The sequence below is a fragment of the Drosophila novamexicana genome, unplaced genomic scaffold (genome assembly GCF_003285875.2).
Source record: "Drosophila novamexicana strain 15010-1031.04,08,12 unplaced genomic scaffold, DnovRS2.1 tig00000193-arrow-pilon, whole genome shotgun sequence".
NCBI lineage: Eukaryota > Metazoa > Arthropoda > Insecta > Diptera > Drosophilidae > Drosophila > Drosophila novamexicana.
The window spans coordinates 1,442,375-1,460,143 of NW_020824787.1; the positions used below are offsets into that span (position 1 = coordinate 1,442,375).

The 17,769-nt window shown below is 39.2% G+C and overlaps 1 protein-coding gene across 1 annotated transcript; it reads left to right on the forward strand.

Annotated features, from left to right (window-relative positions):
• The first annotated feature begins 14,035 nt into the window (after positions 1-14,035).
• On the forward strand, positions 14,036-15,094 carry LOC115759141 (cilia- and flagella-associated protein 299). The gene is made up of 2 exons (XM_030699992.1): positions 14,036-14,489; positions 14,556-15,094. The coding sequence occupies exons 1-2, from the start codon at positions 14,184-14,186 to the stop codon at positions 14,955-14,957; spliced, it is 708 nt and encodes a 235-aa protein (XP_030555852.1). The 5' UTR covers positions 14,036-14,183; the 3' UTR covers positions 14,958-15,094.
• Positions 15,095-17,769: the final 2,675 nt, after the last annotated feature.

Below are 17,769 nucleotides of genomic sequence, written 5' to 3' on the forward strand. Positions count from 1 at the left end.
CCAAGGACCTGGGCTCCGGCATGTTTACGCTTAGGTAGTTGTCCTTTCAGCCCAATGCGGCTGCCATTCAGCTCCCAAGCCCCAAGCTCCACCACGCTTCTCCTCTTCATTTCTATAGGCTTCCCTTTATTCCCTCCCTTCCTGTATCGTGCTCCGGTACTCCGTATTTTGTGTGTCTGTGAAAATATTTTCAAAGTCTTAACCTCACTAGCTGAGCAATCATAAATCAAATGCCGCTGCGCTACCTTTTGTTGCTTGAGTGCTCACACACACACACACAAACACATGTGCGCTGTTGTCGTCATCGTGTAGCTTAAATTTTATTTATGGCTCAAACTGCTCCTTTTGCTAGTGTGTGTGTGTGTGTGAGAGTGTGTTCTAACATGCGAAAATGCCAACACACGCGGGAAAAAAAATCAACTTGAAAGCAGGGCCATGCTAGACTGCTTGATACCCTGGCTAAATCTATAATTATTTATTAAAATATTTATTTAATATATATTTAACATATTCAATGTTTGACAAACAAATCTCTAGACAATCTCACATAGAATAGTTCTTAATAATAATAATTATAAATTATAGTTTAAATCAGCTTTCGTATTTGCATCATGTAGAATTTTAATTTAATTTTAATAAAATATTGTAAATTAATTTCGTTTCCTATCAGAATTTAAATTCTTTTTTTTTTTTTACTTTTGACGTGCAAAAATAATCAACCTATTCGTAATTTTATTTTATTATTTTAATGTTAATCACATATTAGAATAATGATTGGACTATTTTTTTATGTATTATTTATTTTAAATTGTCAATCAAAATATATATATTTTCTGAGGAAAAGCTTTAATTTCAGTCACTATTATATCTGTTAACTATTAAATAATATAAAAAATAATTGATTAGTTGAAAAATAAATACAAAAACATAAATATTTGTGTGATGAATATTTATGGGTTTATGCATACTTTTCTCTCTCAAGATTTACTTGCTTAAAAATTGCACGGTAAACTTTAGTCGCTTGATAGCGCATATTTCACACCTTGTATTTTTACTTGTTTACAGGGTATTCAGCTGGTAGAAAGCCACATAACCGAGCGGCATATTGGCAGTGAATAAAGTTTTGTGTCTATCAACAAGCAGCAGAACATCGAACCCAGCTCTGCGGCGCGTTCTTTGCTGTAGTTTATTGCACTTCAGCTGTGCACTAAAGGAATTGCGATATTGTGAGACAGCTTGCTACAATATAGTTTATGAAAAGCTTAAATTATAAAACGTACCTCAAGCAGCGCCGGAATCGAAATATAAATACTTTAATCAACAGTTCTACGAGCCGCAAAGTGATTCCAAATGTTGCGAGCTATGGCATATTTTAATAGAATATTTCAGCTTTGCCTGCAGAGAATTTCCATTTTCTGCTTTTTGTTTCCATGTTTGCATTTGGTTATTGGTAAAAGCAAGAAAAACGAGAGCAATAAATATGGAAAAACGACAACTACAGCAACAACAACAACAAATTGGATAAATTTATTGCCAGGCGCAATTGTTGCGCTGCGAACACGGGGCGGATGAGCGACGTTGTTGTCGACAGCTGACTGCACAGCTGATTGAAGCTGACATTTAGCCGTACAACAGGGGGCAGGGCTGGGCGCTTGACTGACTAAAAGTGGCCAAAAAGCTAAAAGCGTTTAGCTATTGCTCATGGCCATGGCTTCGCTCGACTGACTGTCTGACTGCCTGTCCGTCTGTCAGTTATATTCGAAATATTGTGGCACGTAATATGCGGTATGTGCGTTTGAGTGTTTGTGTGTTTGCTGGGCAATAATCTTGTGCATATTTTAAAATAAGTTGCTGCCGTGAACCGAAAATCGCAAAAAAATATGTGTCACGTTCCAATGGCTAGACATGCGGTTTTAACGCAATTAGCCACAACAAATGGTGCAACATCAACATCATCATCATCATCATTGGCACGTGCAACATGCGTTGGCGACGCTCGTTACACGCGTCGTTTCCATTTGCTCGGACGCTGACCTGCCCACATGCCAGCTATACGAATGCCTTTTCCCTCTCACTCTCACACTCCTTTGCTCTCTTTCTCTCACTTTGCCTGCCGCATTGTGGCACAATGAACTGACAAGTGTAATTATGTTGCTGTGTGTTTCGAGTGCGAGAGGCGCTGCCTTGCTCAACATAACCGCTGATTGCAAGTTTATATCCGCACAGTTCATGTTGAGCACCCCTCATGCCACTTGCCCCATCCTTCAGGCGCAGCTGCTGCAGCAGAATACTGAAGAGACGTTGACGCAAGGATACCCTCAGCACTAGTTCGGCTAATAACTGCGAAGGTTCTTTTAAAGATTTCTCTTTAAAAGACAGCCCCTTAATCTTTTTACGGATAACCAAAAATCAGTAGATGAAGTGATGTAGTTAAATTTGACAATTCGTAAGGATTTCTCGTAAGTCACTTTTTAACATAGCGCTGTTAAAGTTCCTCTGTTAACGTCTTTCTGTAAACTCTCCTATGATGGGGTGCCTCTGTTTTCTTAACAGAATAATAAAAATACAATAATAATAATAAGAAAAATAAATATAATAATAAAGAAAGCAGTCAACACATTGCAAAGGACCATAGGTACAGGGTATATAACGAGAAAGGGAACTTTATATTCGTAGGTATATGCATAGTATGCTATAGTTTACTGTAGTAAACATGTATCCACTAATTGGCTGCGTATGTGAGCCGCTCTAAATGTATCTTCCTCCTTTTTTTTATATGCAGCTGTCGGTGATGCGGCTGGCAGTTAACATTAGGAAAAGTTTTTCGGCTATGTTTATGCGGTGATTAGTTGCGGATTTTTATGTGCCAAGGATGAAGGCTTGAATAGAAGGTAGTTAAGTAGTTGCCAGTTGCTAAACAAGCAAAAAAAAGCTTATGAAAATTAGCAACAGCAAGTGCAGAACAGTTGACTGAGATGGCACAGTGGGGCTGGGGAGCAGAGGAAACGATGCTAATTAGCAAGGGGAAACAGTGTGAAATTGCGGTTAAATTTTTGGTAATGGAAACTGGCTAATTGGTTGGTTGCAAGAGGGCGTTAGGTGCCCAAAGCAATAGTTTAGAAAGTGGGTGGCATGTTGGCTTTTACTTGGTCTACGGGTGCCTAAGTTAAATAATAATATTGTCAGTAATTTAATCAAATATAATCAAAATAGTAATATTAATCAAAATGCATATCACATATTAAGCTTATCGAAAAATTATAATATTATGTGATAAAAATAGAATCTTTAAGTGGAATTTAACTGAGTTATATGTGTCAGTGTAAATATTAGTGCTGTCTTTGGACCAATTTTGAAGTCAAAATCCTTTTATGCAACGAATGCATAAAATGAAATTACAAAATAGGAAAACAAAAGGTAAATCGTTTTCAATCAAGATAAAATTGTTGAAAATGAAATTGAAGATTAAAACCAAATTAGCCTAAATATTTGTGCCATGTTCCTTAAGTAAACAGTCAGATTGAGCACTTCTCTGCGGCAAAGAAAAGTGCAATAAATATTGCACAAAAATGTGCTGCACAACCGGCAGAGAAAATACCAAATAAAGAAAGGAGAAAATAAAAATAATTTAGTGGTCGAAAAAAAAGTTGAGGCAAACACATTTTCATTTTCATTTTCATCACAATTCATAATTTAGCAAACCGCAAAATGCAAGCAGTGGGGCACAAAAAGTCAAACAGGACACGGACAAGGACTTGCACAGTGGGCCAAGAGGCGACACGTAGATTAGCGAAGAGAGCAACGGGGAGACAAAGAGGCACTTTAAGTGAAACTAAACAGCGATGCAAGTGACGCTCTCAGATTGCGGTTGCGCCAGAGCTGAGCAGCGGCAGCATGAGCGGCAGCTGAGCGGGTGTGTGAGTGTGTGTGTGTGGCAATTGGCCAAGTGTCCTGGGTGTCCTTGCTGTCGACTGGCAGTTGGCGTGCCTGCTGGCTGGCTGGTTGATGGCCACGTTGTCGGCTCAGGCTATACAAATTAAAATTAATGATGCACTCACAACAAGCCACGGGAGACACACACACACAGACACACACAAAAAGAGGTATATGATGAGCGGAGGGGCGTGAGGGGTCTGTCACATAAAAACTACTTTACATGCGGGCAACATGTAACGACACCGGGCTAAGCTCTAGCACCTGGCCAGGACAACGTTTGCCCACATTGCCCGACAGCCACCTAATTTAATGCCAAAACGGCATCAACAACACCTCTCGCAGCCCCTCTCCCCTCACTGCTCACCCCTTAGCAGAGCACGCTTTCCTCTCGCTCGCTGCCTTTGTGGCTATAGTGTTGGGCTTTTTATTTTAGTGTTTGAAATAATGTTGCATACGTTAAGGCGCCGCTTGCTAAATGTTTCCCACACACAGGCAGACACGCACACACACATGCAAACACACTGGAAAGGTACCCACAAAGATACACAACTCGCCGGCTGAGTGGCTAAAATATGTTTATGTAGGTCGACTGGGGGGAAACCACTTCAATTTATTTTTGACCAACATATGGCATAACGGGGACCAACACGGGGGCCACTTTTTGCTGCCGGCGCCTGGCCAGCTCACAAAGAGGCTGGCCGGGTGTCTGCTATGGTTAGTTAGCTGCCGTTTGTGGAGCTACACCAAAAACAAAAACAACAATAGCAAAGCACACACACGCTGACAAACAAAAGCGCCTGCCACAGGTGCGACAGCTCAACTAATGGTTACCCAAGAAAACTCAACTTAAATAATAAAAAACTTGAATAAAAAATAAATAAATAAATATTTTGTAAATTCTAAAGTTAATAACATAAAATATGCCATACAATTAAAATTCTAATTTTAAATACTTTATTTCGATTAAAAGAAGATTAAGACCAATGTCTTGTACCTAACATACCCTTTGGTCGCTGCTGTGTGCACAGGGTATTAGAAAACACGGGCAACATTGTTTCCGCTTTGCCGTTGTTTGGCTTTGTTTTGTTTAGTTTCAGTTTCCGTTTCGGTTTCGCTTCGTCTCGCTTTTTATCAGCTCGTGGTTAAGTGTTCCCACTGTGCGTGTGTGTGTTTGTGTATCTCTGTGTGTGTGTGTGTGTCTCTGGCAAACGCTTTATTGTTATTTCACTTTTCATTATTGTTTTTGAAAACAGCCATTTTCTTTTCATCAGCATTTCAATTAGGTTCGATGCGGCATGCACCATTTACTTGCCGCTCTAATGGCGGGGGGCGACAAAGCAAGCGTGAATGGTGGGCGTGGCATGGCCACAGAAACCTTTTACACGCTCCGCTGCCTCAGCTGCCACAGCTTCAAGTGCTTTAGCAGCGGCGACAAAGTAAATTAATCCATTAGGAGACAGTGCTCCGCCCGCACCCCTTATCTCATCGTTCACCCACTTGCCCTAACAGCTTTAGTTATTTTTTTGCTGCTTCGTGACGTTGACGTGACTTGGCATTGGCTTCGCTCCGGATTGGAGCTGCTGCAGTTTTCAACTTCAACGGCTTACACTTCAATTAAGTTTGCATTGCTGCCCCGTGTGCACCCGCTTGACCAGAGTCAGTGCCACTTCTGGCTGCTTCTGGCCATTTGCCCAGGTCAGGCGGCAGCGCTGACTGCAATTTGGCAGCAATTATTGCAGCCAAGAGTCAAGAGTCGCTGTGCGAGTGACAGAGATAGGCATAGCTCTTAGCCATATAAATAAATTCAGGTTAATGACAACAACTACAACAACAACAAAAACAACAACAACAACAATATCAACAAGGACTCGAGAAAAGTCGGCAGTTTGGGTCATGTTCATTAATGTCACTCGTTGTCATAAATAAAGTATCTATATCCATGGCCGTGAGTATATCAACTTGTACAAGTATATATTATATGCATGTAGCTGTGCGTGTGTGTGTGTGTGTGTGTGTGGCAAGTGCATGCGGAGCACTTAATAACCATGTCGCTTGGCGGCGAACAATTTAAGGCTAATTTCGTTTTCCCAGTGAAATATGCCGTCGCTTGAATATTAAATATGACGCCTTTGGCAAATGCACAGTGGGGTATATGTAGATATTTGTCTTTAAAAATATGCAGTAATCTGGACAAATCGAATTGTCAATCGAAATATTTATAAATAGTCGCTTTTATTTAAAATATTTTCATGTTCATTTGTTGGGGCTTATTTTCGTCAGTATGATTTTCATTTTTAGTGAATTCTTGAAGCCTTATATTAAAATTTAGGTTGCCATAGTCTTCCTCTTAAGCGCTTGGGCGTCACAGGCACGCCTTCTTTAGGGAAAATACTGGCAGGTTTGGTTTTCTTTGCAGTTGTCGTTTAAATCTATTAAATTTATTTGAAAATTCACAAGTGCTGACAGCGAGTTTCTTGAAACAGAAGTAGCTGCTTTGCATATGATATATTGAATTACTTGACATTTAGGGCCCATTGTGTGGGCCCGTTGGAAACGTATTATATATGCATAAATAATGCAAAATATAAATATGAGCCAAGCTCAGCTGAAGAGCGATGCTGTGAGCGTGTTGACAGCTCAGCTTCTCGCAATTTTTCTCATTTTTCCTATGCCCTAGCATTGGGTACTGTAATTTTGTGACCGAAAGACATTTCCGAACATAAAAGTCATATATAATCTTGACTACTTTTAACATGACCGCTTGCAAACTAAGCCATGATTAATTTTAACTTATTTTTTAAAACTCGGATAAAGAGTACTTAATATTCGGCAATCCAAGGAGAAGTTTGCTTTCTTTTTGTTTTTGGTGTTTTGCCAGCTTCTTGTCAAGTACAAAGAAATTTCTCGTTGTCTGAGTGAGGTTTACACGCTTGCTGTTAGTGTGTGAGCATCTGTGTGTGTGTGTGTGTGTGTGTGTGCGTGCGAGCGCCTGCCAAGGCACATTATGCAAATTATTTGCACGAGTTTTCAATTTTGGTAAAACGCTTTGGGGCATTATTAGGCCACAAAGGCGAAGTTGGGTATATCAAGAAATATGATTAAAATGACATTTGATGGCCCCAAATAAAACTTGCACCCGGCGCAGCTCGACTTAAGCCAAAGCAAATTAAGTTACAAGCGTAACAGAGAGACGCAGCGAATGAGAGAAGCAGGCGAGAGAGAGCGAGAGGGTGCATGTATAAATATGAGTTTAGCTTTAAAGCAAATATGCTTAGTCTCAGTTCAGCTTGTAAACTAACATTAGAAGTAAACTCCGAAAACCCACGACACTTGCCACTTGCCACATGTGTTGTTGCAACAACTGTAGCGATAGCCTGTTGGCTGTTGACTGGCTATGTGGCCTGCAGTTTTAAGTAAACACAACATAAATTCCACAGGCAACAACTTATTCACTTTTGTTTTGATACTCCGCAAATGCCCCCAAAATAAACTGGCCAACGGATGTGCTGTTCTGTCTCTCTCTCACTCTCCCTCTGAGTACCCCTTACGACTCTCTCTATCTCTAAATTTCTCTTTATCTTTCTCTGCATGCTGCCGCGTATGTGTCTTTGGTCCCTTGGTCCTTGTGCTGTCTCCCAACAGTCTCAACCAAATGAGCACTGACAGCAAACCCAGACATTTCTTTCTTTTGTGCTTTTGTAATGCTGCCCCTGCCGCTGCTTCTGTTGCTGCTGCTGTTGCTGCTGCGGGTTCCTGCAAGTTTAGATAAATTTGCCAGCACCACAAAAATAACAAAATTGTGCGGTTAGCTGCAAGGATTTCGCCTTTCTCGGACCATAGCTGGCCAGCCAGCCAGCCTGGCTGCAGCTGCTGTTCCTTTCATTGCGTTGGCCATTTGTAAATAATTAGAAGCCAAACTGCCAAGCCAGAAACTTTTGTGGTTAGTTTAAGCAGCTAACTGGACATACCAACTCGTTTTGTTTGTCTGTTGTTTTATTTAAGCAAACTTTTCACACAAGAATTGACATAGTCAACTGCAGAAAGTTTTTGTTTATATAGCATTTTTAGCTATGTTCACACCTGCCCGTTAAATTGCAATCAATGTTATGTGATATTCTTATATTTATACTCGTAAATATATAATATATATTATTAAAAATATTATAATATGTACTTATCTATCCTTCTAAATTGCCATCGCAAGTATATTTTTTTCTATAAAATATAATTACAATGCATCCAAGAAAAGTTCAAGCTAAATCCACAAAATTAGTTAATTATTTTACAACATATGCTCACGCCTACTTCTTAAATATACTTGCCTGTCAGGTATTCGTTTTATATCCGTATTGATAAAAAATATGAATAAAAATTCTTAATTTAAATTAATCCTGATATCCTAAGACAGTTGAGGCACCAAAACCTCCCAAACAGCTTAAGTAAAGAGCTTAATTCAACTCGTTGCAGTTCATTGAGAAGATTTAATCTTCAGTTCCAGTCAAATGCAATTTGCCTGGAGCTCATAATCATAATCAGGAGCCTGCTTGCATTTGTGTTAAAGCTTAATTAACATTAAAGTAGATAAGCAATCAAAAATGCCTTCGAATCGTTTGCCACTAAGCCTTCAGAGGCTTTTCAGCATCCTCCTATGCTAATTGAGCATGTAAAGGCAGCAGCAGCAACAACAACACCTGCCACAATAATGACTGCGTGCCATAAACGAGCAAATTACGTAAAAGCGATAACCATAACTACGTAAGCGATGCTCACGTGTCACGTTATGTGAAGCATCAGTAGGGGATTTTAATGGGCAGACGCTTCCCACATTCATGTGGAACAAAAATTAATATGCCCGGCATATGGCAAGGCCATTTTAATGGGCAGCATCACGAGCAACATGAAGCAGCAGCAGCAACAACAACAAAAGACAACAACAAGCAGCAACAACAACATCAGGTGCCAAACAATGGAGACGACAGGCAGCAGCTGCCCGTCTAAATGCTTGCCACGCCCATTCCCCACACTGCCCCCACAATTTTGTACAATCAATGTACAAAGTACTTAAAGCTGAATACTGTCAGCTAACGGAGCGTTTCATAATGGAATGTTCCAAAAATTGTCAGTTCGGATATTCCATTTAATTCCATTTAATCAGCTAACAAAATTTCATTTCATAACTTGGGGCAAGCATTAGAAATAAGGAGATGAGGCTTATAAATGTGGAGGGTAAATTAATGATACATTTAAATACAGAATTATTTTAGAACTCACGATTTGCTTTTTTGGTAATAATAATAATAACAATAACTATTAATTAAATATTATAGCCTTAGCCAGAATAATCTAGATACATTTGTATCTCATTCGCATACTAAGGTTAAACTTTTACAGATTTGTCACCACTTTCTGCCAGTTGCTGTTCAATATATTTGCAAAGTAAAACTTTTGTTTTGCTTTTAAAAGAAAATTTCAATCTCTTTTAAGTCAACTTCCATTAAGGACCATTACTTTAAATATCAACTGAGACCAAGGTAAGCAGTGTACAATATTTATTTGTATCACCTGAAATGTATTTATATGCAGGCTAGTTCCAGAAATCGCCTACAATATCAAATATCAAATATTTAAATATAATTTAAGAAATGATATTTTTTTTATAAAATACAATATATTATATATTAATATATAATATTGAATATAAATTATATAATACAGATTTGTATATATATATTTTTTAATTTTAGTTCATGAACTAACGTTAATATTAGCTTACATATTTAAATAATATATCAATTTTATTATAAAAATTTAGAGTAGTTTTAAAACAGCGTAAAATCTATGGGTGTATATAATTTGGCGAAAATTGATTGGAAATGAATGTGAAAACTCGCTCAGCTGCTACGTTTGCTGCTGCGATTGCTACTGCTACTGGTGCCCCTGCTACTGCTACTGCTGCGAATGTTACTGCGACTGCCGCTGCCTACCCCAAGGGACTAAATGGCTGTTCACATAACTGTTGCTGTTGCTTTTGCAGCCGAGGCTATTGCGATTGTTGCCACGCGTTGCACATACGCCGCATTGTCGACCGATTCATTTCCTGCTATCGAATTTCCGAATTTCCCCCGACAGCATCAAAAGGCTTTGCTGCCAAGACAGCGGCCGTGCGGCTCGTCCTCGCGCTGATTGCACAAAGCCCCCGGCACTTTCAGCAGAAACAAATTAATGTTGTAAAAGAAAATCCAAAAAAAAAAAATAAAATATATATACATAGAAGAAAACAGAAAACTTGGGCCATGATTCACATGCTCAAATTCAAATCCTGCGCCGGCTGCCGCCTCTTGATTATGTGTCGATAAGTTTCTTGTGGTTTTGCGTGCCACATGATAGGTAAACAGCAACAACAAGCACTTTGCATGTGCCTCGCGCGTGCTTTATTTTAATTTGGAATTGTATTTCCTTTTCTTTTTTGTGTATTTCTTTCTCTTGCTCTGTCCCACCAAAATTGACGGATATTTATTTGAGCTTTAAATAACAAATCATTATCGATGCGCATTATAAATTTGGGTTTTGTAGCCGCAGGACCCGATGTTCCGAGGCGAGGCAATTTCCTAATGACAAGGACACTTGTAAAATCTCATTGAATAATATTGCATTTGTGTTGCTCGAGCAGATTAATTTCCGGCATTTCGACTTAATTCCCTAGTTGTACAGCGGATGGGACAAGGCAGCCAGGACGAACCATATGTATGGCGGGGAGATGAAGGAACGGAAACCGTTGTCTCCATGTTCCAGCAATTGATGCAATCGGCTAAGGACCAATTTACTAACATGTCAACGGCCAGCACAAGGACAACGAACAGCAGGATCTGAGCTGGGCGAAACTGGGAGTAACCAAGAGCCGAAACCAAGAGCAGCAGCAGTAGCAGCAGCAGCAGCAGGCGCAGGCTCAGGGCTCTGGCAGAGAGTTTTAGATTTGCACACATTACCACTCAATCTTCATAGATTTGATATGCAGGATTTATCCGCATGCCTCAATGTCTGTGCCTGTGCCTGTGTATGTGTGTGCGGTCTCTGTGGTCGGGACAACGATATGGCCAAGCCTTTTGGCCTCAACATGCACATAATGTCCACATGGCCGCAAAGATTTATTTACAATTGTGTTGAGACATAATTCCTTTTGATCGATTGCGGGCTACAGCACCCACTTGGCTGAGTGCCTGTGTATGTATATGTGTGTGTGAGTGTGTGTATTGGTGTGTGTGTGTGTGTGTGTGTGTGTGTGTGTTTTGGCTGCCATTGCGGTCAGCTCTAAGTGATGATTCTTTTGGCTTTGCCTTTGGCTTGTAACGACGCCTTTGTCTCCAGCTGCACTCGCTGTGCTTGATGCTGCGTTCCAAGCGTTCCATATTTACTGCAATTGACGACAAGAGCGGGGGGCTATATAGAGTAAGGTTAGGGGCGGGGGTAAGCGCTGAATTATTTGTGCAATTTATGTGGCTTTGATTTCATTGGATTGGCAAGAAGTACGGCAAAGAAGGCAGCAGATAGTCTGTACGCAATTTATGGCAACTTGATAATTTCTGTTGCCTAAAGGAATCGTCTAGATAGAGGAAGGGGCAATGACAAGGGGGCAAGACGAGTTTAGTGTGCACATTGCATGCTATTAGATATTCATGACATGGCAGTTGGCTTCGTTGTAATCTAATGATGAAATATAAGCTAGGGCTTTTTGAAAATCAAATTTAATAATTTAGAAGTGTTCTCGCTTACAATATCAGTGCAAACGTTCAAGGCGATTTAAGGTGGGGTTTTGATTGAATTTAATTAAAATATTGTATTTACGTTTTTAATATTATAAATTTGATATTTGATTAGCTGCAATAATTAAAAATATCATTTTAGATGATGGATAAACGATTTCTTCTTATATAGGCTATTTTATTTGAGGTAAATATTGTTAGGTATTTGTTTTGTTGAATTCTCGTCGAATTTCTAAACTGTTTCGAATACGAAATTCATTGTCCATATATATTTCCCATTGAAGATATACATTTGTATATCTCACCACATTTATCTAAATATGTCTTAGACATTGAACAAACCAATTCATCTTTGTGTCTCAGCTGTTGCGATAGCATTCACAGTGCCCATGATAGACATTGGCCATAAACTAATGAAAGCTGTGCCAGTTGTGTTCCAACCTCAGTTGCTAGCTCGACCTCAATCTCAACCTTAAACTCAACCCTTTCAATTGCCAAACAGCATTCGGCCCATTCATCAGAAATGCGCACTTAACGCATTCTGAAGGCAACTGCTGGGCATTGAGGCATTGAATGCGGATCCATGCTAGCAGCTTAAGCTCACACACACACACACACACCCCCACACTGAGAGTCGCATAAATCCTTAGAGTGCGCACTTAACTCCTTTTTACGCTGCGACAAAGTACATTTACTAATGACCAAGTCAAACAATAGCGTCTCCTCAACGTGGGGAAGTACCAGAAAAGTGAAGAAGGGAAAATTGTGCAGCAGCTAGGGACAGCACAGTGGGGTGTACGGGCAGGGGAGTTGGCAGCTCCGCGAAGTAGCAATTTACGCGCCGAAGGAGGCGGCCAACAGCAAGATGGTGACAAAGCACGCAAAACGGAGCAGCAGCAGCAGCAGCAGGCGACATCCTCATGGTAGCACTCCTCAACTGCAACAGCTCCCAGAGTCAGCTTCAAGTGTTGGCAGTGGCAACAGCACTAACTGCAGCAGCAGCAGCAGCAGCATGTTAATTGCAGCAGCGACAGCAACGACGCAGCAACAGCAGCAGCAGGAGCAACAGCAAACAGTGGGAAGTGTGTTTAAATAGCGTAAATTCACACACACACACATTCAAGAGTACATTTTTGTATTGTGCTAAAATTGAAAATAAGTAAGAAAGCAATACGCAATAAGTTAAGTGGCTGGCCCTTCAGATACCCTGTAAAAAGCATCGACTTTCGTAGAAATCAGTAATAAAAACAAGATTTTCTTCAAATTATGTCACCAGAATTCAATAAACCCCTTATAACATACCCTTATAAAATACTATGTTAAAATACCCTGCATAACATACTCTGGATAGCGTAACCTTTCAAGCAACAGGTATCAGCTCATGAATTCACAAATGTAGAATGACAAGAATATGACATACCCTCTAAGCAGTGTGTTTTAAGAGCAGCAGACTTTATTAATCCAAAAGTCATTATAAAATATTTAAATAAGAATATAATAAAAGTAACTTAATTATTAATAATAATAATAATCGGGCAAAAAGTAATGTAATAATATTTAGCAGCAGAGCACTGGCAAAGGGCATCTGCTAGTCGAGCAGTGTCAAAATAGTTGCTTCTTATACGTTCCAAATTCGATAAATAATCAAGCTCGAATAAGGCTTACAGCAGTCAGCTGAACAGTCCATGTTACCATATAAATGTACTTAATAAACAAATAAATTAAATGAAAGAATAAATAAATAAAATATTTTGGATAGATTTTGCAGTTGAATTCGATTCATATATTGCAAAAAGAGATGAATATTTGAGGCAGCCGCAAGACAGCTAAGATATGCCTACCGCAGGCTCTCGAACAGCTTTTAATATGCCCCTTTACATGGGATATGTATTTAACAGAATCTGAACATAATGGCAAAAAGTTGTGTGCTACAAAAATAGCAGAAGAAATTCGATGCATTCGCGCAGGCTGAAAAAGGAGAATTTTCATATGCCGCACGCCTTTAAATGTTGATGAAGTAATTAGTTTCATATGTGTTGGGAAAATGTGTATTTATATTAGTGTGCATGTGTGTGTGCAAGTGTGTGTGTATTTGTGTGTGTGTTTGCATCAGTCGTCGTCATAGAAAACTGTAATTGAAAATATGCACAACTTTTGGCGAGAGGTATTGTAAAGTTTTTCCATTTATTAAATTTCAAGCACGAGCGAGCGAGTATGTGTGCGTGTGTGCCGCAGAGTATTTAATTATTTTTATATGCGGCACGAAAACAAAAATTACATAATAGCCCAGTAAAGTTGTGCCTTTGAGCAACGATTTTGCTGTCAGTTTTCAGCAATTTTCATTTTTGGTTTTCGAGTTTTCCGTTTAGCTTTCAGTTTGATTTTCCCCATTTACATCAGTTGCTTTATTTTAGTGCATTTCGTTTCTTTTTCTAGTTGTATTGCTGCTTGTTAATTAAATGCGCCTGGGGGTCAAAGGCGGACGGCATGACGCTGCTGAACTACAACTCGTACGAGGATTACTTGGATCACTTTATCAATATAAACGATGTGCGCTATCTGCGCAACTGGAGCCTCAGCAGGCAGTTCATACAGAATGCGTGTGGCAAGAGCTGCATGGGTCGCCTGCTGAGCCGTTCCGAATACGCGGAGCAGCGCAAGAAACTTGAGATTATGCTGAATCCACGTGGCATCAGCGAATCCACGCTCTTCGGTGAGGACTATGAAGGCAATGATAGTGTGCTCAAGGAGTTTGCCGACCGGGAATATCAGCTGCTTAATAAACAAATATCGGCAAGTAGAAACTATGCCCTTTTTGCAATTAATTTGAAACTTTTAAGGTATTACTATATTTTGCAGACCATTATCTTTCTGGTAATGCGCTCGAAACAGGGCCTTGAGGTCTCGGGTTTTATTGATCTGGAGGAAAGTTTGAGGGAATCGCACTACAAGCACTCCGAGCACTATGTCAACTGGCCAGCCATATTTGAGGGCAAGGATAAGCTTATACCCCAGCCGTTTCACCTGAGCTTCTTCGACTGGTACAAGAACAAGGTCAAATGCAACAATAGCGCAAATTTCAAGGTCGTTTCCGGCAGGGCGCACAGCCTGCTGATGATGCATCGGGGCGATCACAAGATAATCTGCGTGAATGCTGGCTGCACTTGCAATTGGTCTAAGAACGCCAAACGGAGTGTCTACAGTTCCAGCATCTATGGACAATGCTTGTTCTTTGATCACATCATCAGGCGCATCAACTAGTCGAGGGGGGCTGAGAGCTCGCCTCATGCCACGCCTCTCTCATGTGGTATTAACAAATTGGCATGCAATAAGAAAACTATAACTGACACGCTGATTATATGCCATAAATGCCACATATACCATGCATAAATATCTTATTTACCAGCCTGGTAATTTAATTCCGCAGCTTCTGGCTGTGTCACACCCTCTTCCCTCCTTCTCCATTCACCCGTCTATGTGCCTGTGCACTGCAAGAGCGAATTTGTCGTTGACAGTTTACGTAAATTGCTTTTCATATCTTATCAGTTTTTGCTGCGGCGGCCACAGTTATGCCTGCTGACATTTTGATGGACATTTTGAGGCCTCTCACAGGACAACCATTCCCTCTTGCCCACACACACACACAACTGACCATCATCACAGAACGGAAATTATGCCAGCTTTATAAAATTTTATGTTTACTTAACAGTCGCCACATTCCTGGCCGTAAATCTATTAACAGCAGGCCACTTTCAGTTTGTCCTTGAGCCAGGATCTGCCTATTTGCCTAGTTGTGCCTGTTAGTTTGTTTGTCACTTTCAATTATCCTGTCGTGCAGCTTATTTTGAATCCTATACGAGTGCCATCAATTATCGGTCAAATCATGTGAGCTTTAGACAAACAGCTTAACAAATTCTTTGGCAATGGTTGACAGTTTATTGCCATAATTAGCGTCAATTAATTTGCATAATGCATAAATAATTTATTATGTTACATTTTAAATAACTTAATAGCAATGACGAGGTATTAAGCATATGAAATAATGAGTTGCTTAAATGTATTTCTTTGTTCCACACAAGTGTGAAAATTGGGTGGCAGTGAAACTTTTCATTTTGACGGAATATCATGTAGATAGGTTGCTTAAATCATTTGAACAGTTTTATAATAAAGGTTGCTCCTTTAAAAATCGATTGTTTTTAACTGAAGATTTTGTGTAAAGCTCATTGATTTTCATTGTTTAATCTGATTGAAAACATAGGATATGTATAAGAAAGCTCAATTTGAATAGAATATATTCTATAAGTGCGTCACACACTTCCTTAAATACAACTCTCTCTACTCTCACACATGTGCATTATTTAGGAAAAATAATGAGAGAGGTCGAGCATAATAAATAATGGATGCATTTAAATTATGATTTAAATGTCATTTGCTGTGGCATATAAAATTTAATTTGCATATGTAATTACGACTAGCTGCTAATGTATGCGAAACACACACATTTCAGATCTCTTACTCTCTCTTTCCCTTCCTTTCTCTCTCTCTCAGTCTCTCGGAGATTGCCCAGTAAATAACTAGACGCAAGTGCTTGAGAGGGCTCAGGCAACTTCTCGTTATAGTTAACCTTGTTGGTGTCCTTGTCCAAAGCCTTCAGCTAGCAATTAAAATAAACATTAAATGCTGCAGACGTCAGGTGCAGATGGTAGAATGCATGTCCTGTTGGATGGATCAGGGCATATGCATGGGTGCTTTGAAGCAGGTAATACAAAAATTCGAATAAATATTTGCTCAATTTGCCGGAGAAACTGAGAGGGAGAGGGATAGAGTCAGTGTACACGTTACCTCCATACATGTTGATATATCTGGTTGATGTGGTATATCTGGTAATTTTCTTATACTGGCACAATGAATTGTACTTCGGCCTCTTCGTTACTTTGCAAATAAATTTCATGAAATCAACTTGCAATTTACTGCCCGAATTTGTTTTCCACTCATAAACAACCGCCCAACCGCTCGAATCGCCTCTCCAACTGCTTCTCATACATATGTACTCCTTTTGCCTTTACATATGACAAATTCCATTTGAAGTCTCAAATCCTTTGGCATATTTATGAATATTTATTCAAGTAGCTTGCATTTAATATACTCAATTGCATAATTTAATGACAGATGTGTTATCGATTTATTGTTATTGTTGTCAATTTAATTGGCAACATCTGCAAAAAATAAGGTCAATGAATAATTAAATTGTTTGCAAACAAACAGCATGTGAACGAAGTCTGCCAAAGCAATTTTTTGTAGGTGTTCCAGAATGTGATTTCACCTTCAATCCGCCAACTTTCAGAATTGTGAAAGGTAGACAATATTTAATATTTTAATATTTAATATTTTAATATTTTAATATTATCTATTATTTTAATTATTATCTAATAGGGAAACATTTTAATGGTAAGTTCTCTTTTCTTGATTGCTCACTATAAAAAAAGGTTTAAAATGAAGAAGTTTATTCTAACTCAAAGATATTACAAAGGTGAAATTAATTTTGGGAACACATTTTGTGAATATAAATGCTGACATTCTGATTAGATTCATGGGGCAGCCAGTGTGCTCATAATTTATGTGCTTGACCCTAAGCGCCATATGCCACTTCCTAGGCACAAAAATCATAATAATATAACTCAAGTCTGTCCCAGAATATGTCTAATAAATAATTTAAGTACTCTGGATTGGACTGTCGACAATCTGCTAGAAGGAGAAAAAAAGAAGGAAAAGCTTAAGTCTGCGATGGAGAACCCTTTCAAGCAAAATAAACACATAAAGCGGCACAATGAGAGAGAGAGCACATAAAACCGAAGGCGAGTAAAGGGCATATTAAATTATGTTGCATGCCACAAATGCCGCAGCAGCAGTCAGTAAGGCAGCCAAGGACCGAGAACAATCATAAAATGTGACCAATAATGAAAATAATGAAGAAAACAAATGGCAGCAATTAAATACCCTATAAAATCGAACTAAAACAATAACGCACAATTTATAAGAAAGTGGAGAAGCAAACAATAGGAAATAGTATTTA

What these genes read in the sequence shown, in the direction of transcription:
- LOC115759141 (XM_030699992.1), top strand. Translation starts at nt 14,184, where the DNA reads ATGACGCTGCTGAACTACAACTCGTACGAGGATTACTTGGATCACTTT. An exon ending in TGCTTAATAAACAAATATCG is followed by an intron (nt 14,490 to 14,555) that starts GCAAGTAGAAAC and finishes TATATTTTGCAG; the next exon opens with ACCATTATCTTTCTGGTAAT.